This window comes from Lactuca sativa, chromosome 5, assembly GCF_002870075.4.
Source record: "Lactuca sativa cultivar Salinas chromosome 5, Lsat_Salinas_v11, whole genome shotgun sequence".
Lineage (NCBI taxonomy): Eukaryota > Viridiplantae > Streptophyta > Magnoliopsida > Asterales > Asteraceae > Lactuca > Lactuca sativa.
In genome coordinates this window covers 264,851,335-264,868,862 of record NC_056627.2, presented here as the reverse complement: position 1 = coordinate 264,868,862, position 17,528 = coordinate 264,851,335, and the positions used below count along the sequence as shown (strand labels likewise).

The following is a 17,528-nucleotide window of genomic DNA, read 5'->3' as shown; positions in this document are numbered from 1 at the left end:
AAAAGATAAGGAAGTCGTGGGCTCGTCCCCAGGGTCTTACTCCAGGATGTCATGGGCTCCCCACATGGTCTTACACCTAAGTGTCATGGGCACTCCCATGGTCTTTGATAGGAAAGCCATGGGCTCCCCTCATGGTCTTACGTCTAAGTGTCATGGGATCTCCCATGATTTTCCATACAAAGCACACAATCACATAGCATATCAAGCACAAAATAACTAATACATATATCATGATCACATAATGGGCCGGCCTTGGTGCCTTAGACCCATTGGTATGGTGAAAAGACTCACCTCTGACTGCTGAAATACATACACTAGCCTAACAGCTTGAAACCTCCCGTGCTGAAAGATAACAATAAATTAAGGTCAAAATCTTACTTAGTCAAAAGAAACCCAAACTTCAACCCCCTTCTTGAGGCCCAATTATCCTTCCCTAACTAATGGGCCCAAAGTCTAAGTCCAACCTCATTAATGGGCCTCTTGACCCATTAAAGCCCAACCAATATATCCAAGGCCTATAACAGATGAAATAGCCCACAATTCACAGAATGCAACCAAGTCCAATAACCAAGTGAGGCCTAATAGCCCAAAATAGGCCCAAGCCCATCTACAACACGTACGCTCAGCGTACCACCCTGGTACGCCCAGCATACTGGGGCTCGGGGACTTACGCGCGGCGTACTCAGATCTACGCCCGACGTACTAACAGGTTAAGCACTTTTCCATTAAGTGCTTAATGCTCGATTTTTATATGTCCAGAAATCAGACTAGGCCTATTAAGAGGACCCAAGGCATAAAGTTGGCAACTTTATGCCTTTGCATGTCCCAAATGACCCCAACACCCTCATGAAGACCATTTTGAAGCTCTTAACCCATGCATGAGGTCAAAACTCCCACCAAGACTCCATTTTTATGTTGGAAAAGGACTAAGGGACCTCAGATCTGTCATCTCTATCCTCTGGAGTTACCTAACTCAAAGGAAAAGGGTCCAAAACCAACGAAAGGGACAAGACTAAAAACCCTAGCTAGATCTAGTGATTAAAATGGAAAGGTACAAGCTTTATACCTCTAGGAGCTCCTAAAGGTTGACAATAAGCAGATTCTTGAAGCCAAGTGACACTCCAAACTCCCTTGGAAACTTCTTCTTCTTGGATGAACAGTAAAAGAACCACAAATGCACTCTTAAAGCTCAAGCTACACTCACAAATGATATAGGTCTCAAGTCCGGTTTTTAGGGTTTAAACATGCTGGCACGTACACCCAGCATATGTGTTGCTCCTCCGCGTTCCTTCTCACCAAGTACGCTAAGCGTACTCATAAGTACGCCCAACGTACTCAAGGGTCTCTTATGCCAAAATCAAGATACTTCAAGAGCTATAAAGTCATACTTGATTTGGGTGTTACACTACCCATTTACCGCCACGGATGCCTCCACTGAAGCCGTCAAATGAATGGTAGAACATACTCCATTTCTAGCCCCTTCAATATGGATTTCTTCCTCTTCATTCGATATGGGTTTTTTCAACTGTACACTAACTGGAAATCTCTACACCACCACCGTATGCTTTCATTTGAAGAACCCTAAACCATACCTAAACCACCGACATCATCTGCTTTCTCTCCACCAGAAAGTCCATCGTTTAAATCCTTTGAAAAAACCTCAACGACATGTAAAATCCTCGAAGCTATCTCAACAGTAAGGGTCTTCATCCAATTTTCCTGAGAATCAAAGCCATAGTCTTTGCCGATACAGTCTCTGCCATCAGAGTCTTCAAAAAGCTATGATTTCCTTACAAGGTCTCCTAAAAGCTCTAGTGATTGGTTGTGATTTATGGTTATTGCAGTGATTGATTTGTGATTTTGATTTAGGTTTGACTAAATTTATGTGTTTGATTTCTATGTTTGGCTTATGGTTTTGATTTCAGAGTTTGATTGATTTTGATTACTAAGTTGTGGATTCGATTGTGTGATTTCTGGGTTGAATTCCAATTAACGATCAATCAGTGGTGTTTTTTCGGTTTATTGATTATGTGATCTTTGGTTTCATTCCAATTACCGATCAATGGGGTTTTCTTTTCGATAACAAAAGTTAGTGAGTGTTAGTAGATTACTGTGGTGAGAGGAACAAGACGAAAAGGAAGGTGGTAAATGGGGTGGTAATTTTATCTAATAATTATTTTAGTAGATTAATGATTAAGAAATATAAAAAAAAAAACTAAAAAAGAAAATAAAGAATGGTAATTTGCATGCTTGGTCTCTAACTTATTTTTTTAACTTGGATCGTCCATAAGGTTTGATCTTGTTGCGTTGTTGGACACTAAAAGACTTAAAATGACCAATATATCCTTATCAATTATTTTCATTGTTTTATTTATTATTAAATTATTAAAAAATTGTAAAAGAATTTATTTAATGTGGGTCTCACCCCTAATCCTTGTCATTTCCTCCCCTCTCTGTTGACAGACCCGATAATCCCTTGCCTCTTCACCTCCGATATAACCACCAAAAACCAAACCAAATTAAGTGAAACCAAAAGCAAATCCTTTAAATTAAAACCAAAGTGAACAAAAAGTAAACCTAAAAACCCATTTTTATTAATTATCGACTCTGATGAAATTAGGCATTTGTGCACTTCGATTTCACCGGCCCTCCAAATCAGCCACCACATATTCCATGGTTGATTACCTCTATATGTGTAGAGAGTTACCGAAAAGAAAAAAAATGTTTGCTATTAGGTTTAATGATTTTCCCGATGAGTTATTATACTCTCTCTCTCTCTCTCTCTCTCTCTCTCTCTCTCTCTCTCTTCTCCGGTGAGATACCAACAAAGAAACGTGTTCAATAAACATGTAAAAATAGGTAAAGAAAGAGACCGATGGAACCTGAAACTCAATCGAGTTCTTAGGTCGATAAACTATCGAGTTTCTACTGGGTTCCAACATCAAAATCAAGTAAGAAAACATTTTTTTTCATTTTGCTAGGGTTTGCTGGATGGGGGCTTCCAGTGAGAAATTGAAAGAAATTAAAACTGAAACCCTGTCATTCATCTAACAAAATCAAACCTGGAAGTTGTCGGCGAGAAGAAAGGGATGAGAGGTGGTCGGATTTCGTAATATTAGCAGGTTTCCAACAAGACGGTGGATTCAGATGAAGATTATAGACGATAGAGGGTGGTGGTATCATATAAGGTGGGGTAGAGGGGAAACAAATGCATTTTGGTGTTGGAAATAAAGAGAATAGGAAAGAAACAGCGTTGACGTCGGAGCTACTGCCGGAGAAGAAGAAAGAGAGAGGTGCACGAAGGACTAATCACGATGTGTGGTTGAGACTTCAAACCGACCTCTAGTTGTTTTCATTTACAAGGGTTAGGGTGGGACCCACCTTAAATAATTTCTTTTACAATTTCTATTAATAAGTTAATAATAATAAAACAATTAAAATAATAGATAATGATATATTGGTCATCTTAAGCCGTTCAAGGACCCACAATACAACAAGATCATATTTTAGGGATGACCTGCGTTAAAAAAATAAGATAGAGACCAAGCATGCAAATTAACCCAAACCATAGGGAACATGTGTATAATTTACTCTAGCCTTTTTAACTCTAGTAGGGACCAAACGCGTAACAAAACCAAACTATAGGGACAGTCCAAGTTAAAAAAAAAAATTAAGTTAGAAACCAAGTGCGCAAATTACAACGCAAATTACCCTAAACTATAGATACAATGCATGTAATTTACTCAAGCTTTTAAAAAGTTCGTCATGACGCGTCATGGCTCCAAGGCTCGTCATTGCCGCACAACTTTAACAAAATGTTGTCTTAAGTTATATATATGTGTTAAAAAATGAATAATAGTAGAAAATATATATATATAATTATTAATTATATACAAAATTGTCGTTTAAGTCACGCCTTACAAACAACGTAACTCGTCACGACTTGGAAATGCTTATGGCTTGACATTGCTGCAAAGTCACGTCTTACGATATTTAAAACATTGAATTTACTCTACATAAAACTATTGTTTATAAATTAGAATAAACTAGAGATAAATTCAAACAACAAATCTATATGAACAGAAATATCGAAAAGGCAACGGCACGGGATGACCGACGATGTACTTTCCGGCTGCCGCATTCAAACCAACTTGCCAACGGTTTCAATAGAAGTCCTAGAAATCAATTGTTTGCCAAACTTTGCGATAAAAGTCATATCATTAAAGAGAGTCAAAAGTCAAAACTCATTCATAGAAGGGAAAGCTAGGGGTAAACATGGCATAACTCACAACACACCTCATCATATATATAACACGTCATCATATTAGTAATTTGAAACCAACACATAATTCCAATAAAAAACGTTTATAATATAATTAACTTTTTCAAAAGTTAGTGAGACCAACTAGAAATTTAGTACGAAAGTACAAAAAGGTAGATGCTAGAGATTTAAATTAGATTAAAGGTAGTAATTAATACAATTTATTGTTGGAAAGTGTTAACTATGTTCCTTTTTATAGCCCGTATCTTTTTAATAACTTTATTGATTTGCGTATTGGTAATTATTTAACATAAACATAAGTAAAATATTTACATAAAAATATTTAATATTAAAAGAACATGTGTTAGTATTCAAAATTCTATTTCTTTGAAAAGAGAAAGTAACGTATTTCAAAAGACTTTACGCATCTAGAAATGTTGTAGTGAAGAAGAAGTTCAATCCAAGTTAAGACACGCGGATTCTGAACGCCTACAATGTTCTATAAATAGCTGTTTACTTTTCTCTTTTCACTTCGACTGTTTCAATTTTATCTTTCTACCAGTAAACACTATCAATCATTCAATCTTTCTTGAAATTCGATCATTCAAGGAATCCAGACGTCATTTCTTGATTTCGACGACTTAACATGGTAAAGGAGAAGATGCGTGTTCCATTGTTACCGGAGGATAACTCTTCCCACCGGCGAACAAAGCTCGGAGTGCTTTTCCACAGCTCTGAACCTAACATTATACACACCGCCGGTGATGAACAACAAGAGGCCAGTACCAGTAGCAGTTCACACCACCACCATAGCAACGTTTCGTTTCCAGTTAGTCCATCGGCTTTGTCTCCGAATACTTCTCCTGCTAATTATTTCATGTCGCCGTTCCACCAGACCTCGCCGTTTTCAAAATCGCCATGGAACCTTCCGTTTATGAATGCTCCCGGCGACACTCAGTTAACGGGGTTGGTTGGGTCTTTGGTACGTGAAGAGGGGCATGTTTATTCGTTAGCTTCTTCTGGAGATTTGCTGTATACAGGTTCGGATTCGAAAAATATCCGGGTTTGGAGGAACTTAACTGAATTTTCTGGATTTAAATCCAGCAGTGGATTGGTGAAATCCATTGTTGTCTCCCGGGATAGGATTTTTACAGGTCATCAAGATGGTAAAATTCGAGTATGGAAGTATTCAGATTCGAAGAGGAAGGCGCACAAACGGGTTGGGAGTTTACCAACTACAGTGGATTTCATCAAAAGCTCCTTGAATCCCGGTAACTATGTCGAAGTCCGGCGTCACCGGAATGTTCCATGGATCAAGCATTTCGACGCTGTTGCTTGCCTGAGTTTGGATGAGGAACACGGGTTACTATATTCAGGTTCTTGGGATAAAACGTTTAAAGTATGGAGACTTTCAGATTCAAAGTGTTTGGAATCGGTAAAAGCCCACGACGACGCCATTAACTCGGTGGTTGCCGGTTTCGACGGTTTGGTTTTCACCGGATCAGCAGACGGATCCGTGAAGGTATGGAGGAGGGAGTTGGTAGGTAAGGATACAAAGCATATGTTGGTTTACACGTTACTAGACCAAGAAACCGCCGTGACATCGGTGGCGGTGAACATGGTGGAAGCCGTGGTGTACGCCGGAACTTCAGATGGGTTGGTGAATTTCTGGGAACGTAGAAAGCACGCTTTGGTACACGGCGGAGTTATCAGAGGACACAGGCAAGCAGTTCTTTGTCTCGCCGGCGCAGGAAGCTTGTTGTTTAGTGGGTCGGCGGACAAGAGCATCTGCGTCTGGCGGAGGGAGGTCGGTGGTTTCCACTCCTGCCTCTCCGTCCTAACCGGCCATAGTGGTCCCGTCAAATGTTTAGCGGTTCAGGAGCACCCAGAAAACGATGATGGAGGTGTCCGGGAATGGATGGTGTATAGCGGTAGTTTAGATAAGTCAGTGAAGCTATGGCGGGTGGCGGAGAAGCCATGGATGAAGTAAGACATATACAACATGGAGTTGAGTAGACGCGCCGCCGCCTGGTTGCGGAGATGGGTATGTGGGGTCACTCGAGAAGCGAAGGATGAATTTTGGCTAAAATAATTGAAGAAGAAAAGGCATGTGGTCCCGTGTGGTGATGAAGATGGAAAGATTGATGACCGTCTTTTCATAAAGAGTCCAGATTTTTGGGAATGAATGGAGGGTATGAATTTGAATTTAAGTTATATATATGTATTGGTGTATGTATATGTATATGTGTGACGTATTGATTTGTATAGATGTACACGTTGGCATATATTGGCAAGACAATGTTGTGGCTTGATGCAAATTCTTTATACAAATCTCTGTGTTTAACATAACAGATCGTCTAACAGATTACACTATCTCCGACATGGAAATATGTAAATAGATGTATAAAGTGCTTCTTTTACTATATTAATTTTATTTTAATTTAGATCGATGTTACCTATGCATACATATTATTTTATTCAAAAATCTATATCTTTTGGTCTCAATGAGACTTGTACCTCTAACTTTTGACCAAAAGTTATTTGATAATTTTCAGTTATAATTTCAATATATTGAATTAACTTTTATTAAGGGAAAACCATACAAAATCTCTATGTATTATACACGAGTTCTTAAAAAAAAAACCATTATATTAATTTTATGTACAATTTAACCATTATTATTTTTGAAACTGTCTAACCTATCTAACTTATCTGGTAAACCCTAGAGACGTTCTTATCACTGTAAATGGAATACCCTTCGTGTACACAGTAACCATGTAAGGATACAAGATTCTTGTGTTAAGGTGTTGATAATGCTTCCACTTCTTCTACTTTGAATTCTCTAGTGGTTAAACCCCCATCATCTTCCCCAATAAATTTATGTAGAAACACACACCCAACTCCAACAACAATTCCAAAGAAATGGAGGAAAAAACTAAACTTTTATTACTTTCTTTACTCCATCTGCTTGCAGTTCACGACGACGCCAGAGGTTTTGTTGGTGGTAGAAGAACCACCATAAATGGGTGGTCAAACACATCGACTCTCAACAATGCTTACATTGCCCTCCAATCATGGAAGTCAACCATCAAAGATGACCCTAAAGGAATCTTGAACTCATGGGTCGGGTCAAATGTTTGTGACTACAAAGGAGTTTTCTGTCAAGATTCATCAATTACAGGGATAGACCTTAACCATGGTGGTCTCGAGGGTATTCTCGTAAAAGAACTTTCCCTCCGCAAAGACATGACTCTCCTCCACCTTAACAACAATAGTCTCATAAGAACTATCCCAGATAGCTTAAAAGACCTTTTTGCCCTCATTGAACTTGACCTCAACAATAACCAATTATCCGGACCTTTCCCTACCATAAATCTCCAAATCCCAAATCTCGTTTATCTAGACCTTAGATTCAATCTTTTTTCAGGACCCATTCCAAACCTTGTATTCACGAAAGAATCTTGACGCAATTCTACTCAATAACAACAATTTCGAAGGTCAAATCCCACAAAGTCTAGGCAATTCCCCTGCTTTAGTAATCAATTTAGCCAATAACAAGTTGACAGGTGACATTTCGATTAGCTTCGGGTATTCTAGTTCAGGATTGAAAGAAATCATGTTCTTGAACAACCAATTAAGAGGTTATATCCATCAAGGAATCGAGAATCACTAATCCTGTCGAGTTGTCGCTTATAGAGGAAGGAATGACGTCGGTGAAGGTATTGTTGCTGATATTGAGAGCAATCAGGCTTGTTATGGCCTGGAGAAACGCATCTTGAATCGTGCAATTGAAACAATTACTAGAGAAATTTAGCGATTGGATTGTAGGAGGCAAGATGTCCAGTAACTGTCCAGAAAACCTATTGTAACTCACATCAATGATGCAGAGGTTGTTCATATAGGAAAAAGGTCAATCGGGGAGGGGTCCAGATGTAGCGCCCCATTTTATGGTATGTAATTTAAATAAGTATTTTCAATTCTTAAGGGGTACTCGACGAGTCTGTATCCCGACTCGTCGAGTAGAAACGGGATGATCACGCAAATGGAATTGGCTACTCGACGAGTCCATATGCTGGGACTCGGCGAGTCCGCCTGTCTAGATGAAGCCCTAATTTTAAGGGTATGCACCTTATTTAAACACATTTATGCGCCCCAACCTTGCCTCCATCACCCTCAGAACATTTCTTATCAAACCCTAGCCTCCTTAGAGAGGGTGTGAGTGATTGTTGCCTTGTGAAGGAACTTTTGGTGCATTTTGGAGCAAGTAGAAGAAGGAGAAGGTTGAAGAGTTCAAGGAAGAAGAAGTAGATCCGGAACACACTCCTTTGTGGTCATCTTTTCTGGTAATAAAGTCTCCATCTTGCTTATTGATCTAATAGATCTAGTTTGTCCCTAAATTGTTGATATTAAGCTCAAAACCCCAAATCCTTTGTAATAAAGCCTTATGATTGAGTTATACTTCAGATCTAGCCTCTCTTGAACTCCAGGAGCTCATTATAGCCACCTTTATGCAATCTTGGCCTTGTTCCAAACCCTAAGTGCTTAGTATTTGATGAGTTTGGATATTTTAGCCTCATACCCTTGTGCATGCACGTAAAGTTGGAAACTTTATGTGTAAAACCAGTCCTAGAAGCTCAGATCTATGTTTTGGAAACACTGAAATCGATTAGAATCGACTGTATAGTAATAGCATGCTTGGGACTCGACGAGTTGTTCTTCAACTCGACGAGTTGTTCATACGACTCGGCGAGTCACAGACTGGACATGTTCATATGCTGAAGGAGAACCCGACGAGTTGTTCATACAACTAAGCGAGTCGGATGAAGTTAGACTCGATGTTAGCATCGAGGAAGAACTCGTCGAGTTTTTGCCAAACTCGACGAGTAGAAGCGGGTAGAGGACTAGAATGGATGATAGGGACTCGACGAGTTGACGGCCCAACTCGGCGAGTCTGGTCAACAGGAAGTTGACTTTGACCAGAAAGTTGACTTTGACTTGCCCAGGGGTAAATAGTCATTCTACCCTGAGATTAGTTATCAGTATTTGATTTAGTGCTTATGGGATTTGTAGCCGGGGAGTTCCGGAATAGCGGTCAGGCATTTTCAGATTTAGCATCTCGGCAGCCAACATTACGAGGTGAGTTTTCCTTCCAGTAGGAACGGGTCTACGACCACAATGCCGCCCGGTCTAGTTAGCAGTAGTTCCGGACTTTGGTCCGATATAGTAGTTTAGTGTGCTTGATGTCTTTGTGATTCAAGCATGTCTTTGTGTTATGTGTTCCAGACTTCGGTCCGATGCAGTATGTAGTATATGTGTTTATGCTAGTTGATATGTTTATGCCATGCTACGTTATGCTCAGTCAGTTTCCAGACTTCGGTCCGATGCAGGGGACACGATCCCGGTCAGTTCTGGATTTTGGTCTGATGCAGTTAGTTTCGGACTTCGGTCCGATGCAGTTTCCAGTAGGGATGTCAACGGGGGCAAACGGGAGTGGGAATAGGTGCCCCCGCCCCCGCCCCCGAAATCAATTGTTGCCCCCCGCTCCCGCTCCCGCCTCCGGTTCCCTCGTTTACATAGCCCCCGGTCCTGCCCCCGTTCCCCCGGTTCCCCCGGTTTCACTCACAAACATCGTCTTGTGGAGTTATGCACTTCATATTACTATATAAATAAACTCCATTGCATTTGATCTCAAAAAGTCAAAACAAGGTTCACAAACAAAAGGAAATATGTTTCCAAACATGTTATGTGGAGCATGCAAATCTCATCATAATCACAGGGGCAATTTCAAATATTTCTCGTATAAACATTTATTTATTTAAATAATTATTTAGTCATTAATGTAAGAATAATTTTTTGTATCAGAATTTGAAGATGAATAACTTAAAATCATTGGAACCAATTTCAAATCTCCGGTTTCATCCCCTAAGGTAGTGGTTTAATCTGGATTAAACCAACAGTGCAACTTTGCAAGCATATTTTTTCTGCCCTAAGCCCTAAGGTTCAGATATTGGATACAGTCATACAGGTTTTTGAACTTGAGATTGAGAAACCGGAATGCATGAGATTGAGAAACTGGAATGCAGAACTTGAGACATTTGTGAGTTATTTATCAAATAGTCAATTGATCTTTAACAGAGTTAAACTTGAGATTGAGAAACTGGAATGCAAAAGGGTAAACATTACCTTGCGTGGAAAATGGAATGCAAAAGAGGGTCGCTGCAAGCCTGCGACGCTGCCTCGTTTCGTTGCCTACGGGAGTCGGGAAGAAAGGACACACTACCTTGCTCGCTAATCGTTGCCTCGTCTTCACTCTTCCGATTTCAATTCTTCATTCGTCGGTCGGAAGTCGAAACTCGGATTGTCGCTCTCGGTCGGAACTCGGTCACAGCTTCACTCTTCAGACTTCAATTCTTCATTCGTATAAGGAGTAATCGTCTAATCGAGTTATGGAGTAATTCTATAATTGAGTATTGTGTTGTGTATTGACGAAAGTTGGAACTTGGAACACAAAAAAGTTCAAGCCGTGTCAAGGGGTCTGCGCCTCTGCGGTCAAGCTCAAGCACTCAAGCCCTAATTGCCAAAATTTCTTATTTTAAATTAAATATATATTTTTTATTTAAATATAAACGGGGCCCCCGCGGGAGTACGAGATGGTAATACTCACTCCCGCTCCCGGTCCCGAAAATAAACGGGAGTTAATATCGCCCCCGCTCCCGCTCCCGCTCCTGCTCCCGAATTTTTTTAAAAATTAGTCCCGTACGGTATCGGGGTCCCACGGGGATTTTTGACATCCCTAGTTTCCGGACTTCGGTCTGATGTAGTTTCCGGACCTCGGTCTGATACAGTGGGCAAGGCCCAATAGTTGTTTATGTGTTATTGTATGGTATGTGGTAGTTTGGGGGAGCTCACTAAGCTTCGTGCTTACAGTTTCAGTTTTGGTTTCAGGTACTTCCGCTAGCAAAGGGAAGAGCTCGGGTTGATGGCATCGCACCCACCACAACTTTAGTTTTATCCTGGGAGTTTTATTTAGACATTGTGTTATGATTGATACAATTTTGTTTTGACACAGTTACTATGACTTTTGAGTACTCATTCCATGGTTCTTGTTATATATAACATTGGATGACGTGATTTTTTGTAGCATTAAAACAAAATTTTTTTGGGTCGTATTTTGGGTTGTTACACCAGATAGGAAATTAAACGACAGGTTTAGGAGGGAGAGAGTGTTGAGAGATTAAACAGAATAAAGGATTACACCACGAAGACCTCTGTCAGGTAACAATAACTTCACCGCCCAATTCACTATATCATCACAATCAATTCCATCCCATGAACAACAATCAACGGTGGCAGTCCAATTAAGGGTGGGGAAGTTGGCGGCGAATGACAGTAGCGAATCGCGATCAGAGCTAGAACAAGCGGCATTTGTAAGTAGAATTGAGAACACAAGTATAATTAACAATCGAAGAATACCCAAATGGAAGAAAAAGAAGAATAAAAGGGTATCTGGTTTTGGTTTTGAGAGCATGATGGCTGCAGAGAAGAAAGAAGAAGAAATGGGAGGAGGGATTAAGAAGAATAAGAGAGTTGTTGAACCTTTAATTCTAAATTGAGAACACAAGTATAATCAACAATCGAAGAATACCCCAATCTCTAAACATTATTAAAAGAGAACATTTAATTTTAAATTGAAGAAATCAGAGCCATTGATTGCAATTCAATCATATATTTTCCACCATTGGATTATTTGTTGACATCATATTTGTCAATCATTTTATTTTTATCCACCAAATTTATAAAACGTATATTATGTTTTAAATTAGGAAGTCTATTGATGACAATTAAATCTCATCAAAAGTAAAATTAATTAAATTAGAAATTCTATTAATGACAATTAAGTCTCACCAAAAATAAAAGGAATTAAATTAGGAATTTTATTAATGACAATGAAATCTCACCAAAAATAAAATGAAAAAAATACCGCACCGCACCCCTTATTACCAGTATCCATACACTTTCTCCTTATTAGGAATGATATAGAGATAAATTTTATTTGGATTCTACTTTAATTTGATCGTACTTTAGACCGATTTTGGTTAAGTTTTAGATCATATTTATTTTATTTTGTTTTAACTATGAAGTTTCAATCTATAAAACCTTTCGATTTAAGTTTAGATCGATAAGATTACGTTTTCTAAATCTGCTTTGATTTTTCTTCTTATGATCTATATTGTTAATTTTGATTTTTTAAGTGATAGGCATCCAAGAGCAAAAAGATGGACACAATAGCACCACTACCTCCCATCCATTGTTTCGATTTGGAAGATATGTCCACTAGGTGGTAAATTTGTATATGTCGATTTTATTTTTTATTTCTACGTTTTTTATATATGTGTTTAGTCAATGATTTTTTTGTGGCTTACGAAATGGTGAATGAAAGATATACCCGAGTCAATGTCTATAATGCTTTACCCATTTGATCCCTTCCTGGATTTAAAGATAAAATTCAAACCTTTATACCAATGAGTGATCCACATATCCTACAACTCAGCAAAACTCAGTAGTGATATTTGTTTTGATTTATTGTAAAAAACATCTTTTTATAAAAACACAAATTGGGCTTTCAGAAAGGAGTTATTCACCGATCCCCTTTTAATATTATAAAACATCTTTTAGTCTCGATAACAAAGAAAATACAAAGTTTTAGTATACCATGTAAATAAATTACCTCGATAATCCTTATTGGAAAACGTTTATGATTGATTACTTTTGGTTACTTAGTAGGGTTTTTTTTTTTTTTTTTTTTTTTTTTTTTTTGTGAAAAATTGTATTCTAATTTATCTATTACATATTATAGGTTTTCTCAGCAATAAGATAAGACATTAGTATAAAAGTTGCAATATAAACCTTTTTAAATTACATAATAATAACTAAACAAAGATATGTGAAAGATTATCTTTATAATTTAAATTGCAATATATAACATAAAAATCGTATTAAATTTCCATTATGTTCTGTTCCATGTCTCACAAACATGTCTCTGTAACGGAATTACTCATTATATTATCTGGCTTTTACGATTACCTATCAATATGGAAACCATCATTCATGAACCCACTACCATATCAGCTTTTCCCTCTCCTCTCTCTTCCATCTTTTCCAACCCATAACACATAGAAACCTTATCTTTTTCAACCCACTCAATTTAAAAAAAAACACAAAAAAACTAAGGTATAAGTTTTAAGACACATGGTACAAGAGGAGAGAGAGAGAGAGAGAGAAAGAGAGAGAGAGGATGAAGCGGGTTAGTGAAGCTATATAAACAACTCACTCCTCCTAGCCCACTCAAGCTGGAGTGATGTCTTGGAGGTACCAATCATACCTCTCAATTTTACCATGACTCTATCCTTCCTAACCAGAATATATTAATGTGCTTTCATTCAAATGTTTATTAAACATGGAAAATAACAATATCTGAAAACCGGGATGCTTCTTTCATTCTTTTCTATATGAATCAAATTTGTAGATTTAATCAGCATGATGGAAGAAACATATGTTTTGCATCCATATTTCATGACAGTGATATTATATAAACAATAAATGATCATTCGGTTATCGTTTATGAACAGAAAAAGCTCAAAGAAGAGTGTGTATGTGTAGAGAAAGGGAGATCGGTGAACTTATTGCTAACGCTATGGAGAAAGTTGGCAAAGAAGGTACTCACTCTACATTATTATTATCCATTATATAGTATCTTATCTTCTAAAGAATGCTAAAAATGTTAATTTTTAGTTTTTTTCCAACATTTTTGCTACTTTTTATAGTTTCTACCCGACAATTTAGCTGATGATGCTGAAGCCTTTTCAAGTGTTGGAATTAGTTATCGTTTGAATGTCTCTTGATGTAAATTTTAAGTAATTATTGTTTATAGTCATTATTTTACTTAGATTTTTCTTTCAGGTTTTAGAGGAAAAGTAGTACATATAATAAGTACTATTAAATGAAAAAAAACCTTAGCAAAATAAAAAAAAAAAAAAATTGGTGTTGATGTTGTCTATACCGAGTAAATCACAATTACAAGAATCAATATTAACACGCATATATATGGTTAAGATTACAATTTTTAAACAACATTCGTATCTTCGAAACATTTTGCATGATTAGTTTAAATTAACTATTGTACACTTATGTTATATCAAATATCCATACATACAGAACGTCGATCAGATATATTAATTTTAACTAATCATTATAATTTTACAAATAAAATATCTATCCTCGTAAATTAATAATTTTTTTGTAAACATTGATTAGTTATTAGGATTAATTTTTACATTTATTGTAGGGTCATAATCTACTATCTTATTATATTGCTACTTTGCTAGTAGCTTATTATATTGCTAGCTATAAAATACAATCGTAGATACAGGTTATTCGCATAAAAACACAAACTATAAGGGGTAAGTTGGTATAACCTTAGTTTTTGGGGTTTAAACACAGTTTTCTTCGTCGGCGACATTGAAGCCGCCGCAACAGAAGAACACCAGATGCTTAACAGTTACCACCCTTAACAAAATCTCCCTTCGCCCTCTCTTTGCACATGAGAAGAAAGCTTCCGGCGTCACGTCATGAAACCCTGCAAGTCTTTTGATCTCATAGTATTAAAACACCTCAATTCGACCACCATTTTCGGCACTACTCAAGGTCAGTACGCCTTCCCCTTCTCCTCACTTTCTATCTGTCAAACCAAATCTCCGATCGCTAAAACACCACACATCCCACCTGTAACCCCGCAGTCTCTTCAGAAATCTATCTCTTCTTCTCAGTGGCATTTCATCGAACAGATATCAGACACCCTTACACCCACCACAATCTCCACCGCCCTCTACAACCTCCGCACATCTCCCACCCTCGTCCTTCAATTCACCGAGTATCTTAACCCAAATAATACAGATATCGAATCCTATTGTCTATCAATCGCCATTATCTGTCAGCTCCCCTCACCTAAATCATCTTTACAATTTATCAAAACTCTAATCAGTTCTCGTAGGTTTAGCTATAACGATGTCTTTAACGGGTTAGTTGCCGCCCGTGAAAGGCTAGGTATATCGAGTACGATAGTCTTTGATTTGTGGATCAAGGGCTTCTGTGAATTGAAGAGACCTGATGAGGCGTTCAAGTGGTTTTACTTGATGAAACGTAAAGGGGTATTACCAAAGATTGAAACTTGTAACAACATGCTAAGCTTGTTTATTAGATCAAACCATACACATTCTACATGGGTTTTGTTTGCTGAGATGTTCAGATTGAAGATTAATCCGACTGTGTACACTTATAACATAATGGTTAACTTGTTGTGTAAAGAAGGGAAGATGAAGAAGGCAAAGGAGTTCATTGCAAACATGGAAACCTTAGGGTTGAAACCAAATGTGGTTACCTATAACACAATAATCAATGGGTATTGTGCAAAAAAGGATCTTGATGGTGCTAAGAGGGTATTCAACAGGATGAAAGCTAAAGGCATTCAGCCAGACACATATAGTTATGGAGCACTTGTAAGCTGTATGTGTAAAGAAGAAAGATTCAATGATGCATCTGAACTTATGAGTAAAATGGAGGAAATCGGTTTAGTGCCAACTGCAGTAACTTACAACACATTGATAGATGCATATTGCAATAAAGAGAATCTTGAAATGGCATTTCATTATAAAGATGAAATGGTGAAAAAGGGCATACAACCATCTGTATCTACATACAATTCATTGATTCATGCATTGCTGTTTGAAGGTAAAGAGTCAGAAGCCGAAGATATGCTGGAGGAAATGAGAATTTCAAAATTAATCCCAGATGCGATTACTTACAACATATTGATCAATGGGTATTGTAGATCTGGGAATGCACAAAAGGCTTTTGCTCTCCATGATGAGATGATAACTAAAGGTATAAACCCTACACATGTGACCTACACTTCTCTTATAAAAGTATTAAACAAACGAAACAGAATGACAGAAGCTGATAATTTATTTTCCAAGATTATCGAGAGAGGTGTTTTACCAGATGTTATGATGTTTAATTCATTGATTGATGGACACTGTGCTAATAAAAACATGGAAAGGGCTGTTTTTTATTTAAAGGAAATGGATAGGGTGAAAGTTTGTCCTGATGAAGTGACCTACAATACGTTAATGCAGGGGCATTGTAGGGAGGGAAGAGTTGAAGAAGCTATTAGGGTTTTTGAGGAAATGAAGAGAAGAGGGATTGAGGGAGATTATATTAGTTTTAATACTCTGATTAGTGGGTATAGTAGGAGAGGTGATATGAAGGAGGCTTTAAAGATTAGGGATGTTATGGTAAGTAAAGGTTTTAATCCCACATTGCTAACCTACACTGCTCTTATTCAAGGATTATGTAAAAATAATGAGGGACATTATGCAGAAAAGCTTTATAAAGAAATGGTTAGTAAAGGTATTACCCCTGATGATAATACCATTATTTCTTTGATTGAAGGGATGGAAAGTGTTGATAAGTTTCTTGAAAATGATCTTTGATTGTATTTGACACGTTTCTCATAGTGCTTTTTACTTAAAATGACTGTTGGGTCCTTTTTTTTAAGGTATCCTTGTTTAAGAGGTGTCGCAATCACTTTTATTTGAAACTCTTTAGTCATTCAAGAAGAGAAGGATCACATGTTATTTTGGTACAAGACATACACTTGAATTGATGGATATCTGTCATGGGTTTGGGAATATTTCATTCCACATTTGCATATGATCAGATTAACCTTTTAGATCCTCAACATATTCATCATTTGCTTCTGACTGGTTATTGTCACCTTCCTTATTTGGGCTAGCATGCATGTCAACATAATAGTATATTAAATTAGTGTATGTGATAGACTGATACCTACCTTCTTCCCATCCTCAACCTTATCAACCTCTTTGTCTTCAACCTTATCAACATTTCCTTCTTGACTTATTTGACCCAACTTGCATGCCAACATACTAATGCATTAAATGGTATAATATTTTTTTTGGGAAAATAACTTAAAAAGGTAACGAAGTTTTCACAATGTACAAAAAATACCATTGTTTTTTTTATTACATAAAATACCATTAAACCGGCTATTGTAGGTAACCATTAGGTTACCCGATTATTAAATGTTTAAAAAATATCGTTGTTTATTAGTACAAAAAATACCATTAAAGTTACTATTTTTATGCTGAATACCAACGAAGTATACATGCATTTAAATATAACCTTATGATAC

General features: G+C 37.5%; 2 protein-coding genes and 1 pseudogene across 2 annotated transcripts; all 3 read left to right on the top strand.

Moving 5' to 3' along the window:
* Window positions 1-4,689: 4,689 nt before the first annotated feature.
* Window positions 4,690-6,711, top strand: LOC111878036 (protein JINGUBANG). Its single transcript, XM_023874557.3, has one exon. The coding sequence runs from the start codon at window positions 4,908-4,910 to the stop codon at window positions 6,249-6,251; it is 1,344 nt and encodes a 447-aa protein (XP_023730325.1). The 5' UTR covers window positions 4,690-4,907; the 3' UTR covers window positions 6,252-6,711.
* A 264-nt stretch (window positions 6,712-6,975) lies between these two features.
* LOC111878518 (leucine-rich repeat extensin-like protein 4) lies at window positions 6,976-14,163 on the top strand (annotated as a pseudogene).
* A 497-nt stretch (window positions 14,164-14,660) lies between these two features.
* On the top strand, window positions 14,661-16,873 carry LOC111878027 (pentatricopeptide repeat-containing protein At2g15630, mitochondrial). Its single transcript, XM_023874545.3, has one exon. It carries the CDS (start codon window positions 14,890-14,892, stop codon window positions 16,807-16,809), a length of 1,920 nt encoding a protein of 639 aa, XP_023730313.1. The 5' UTR covers window positions 14,661-14,889; the 3' UTR covers window positions 16,810-16,873.
* Window positions 16,874-17,528: the final 655 nt, after the last annotated feature.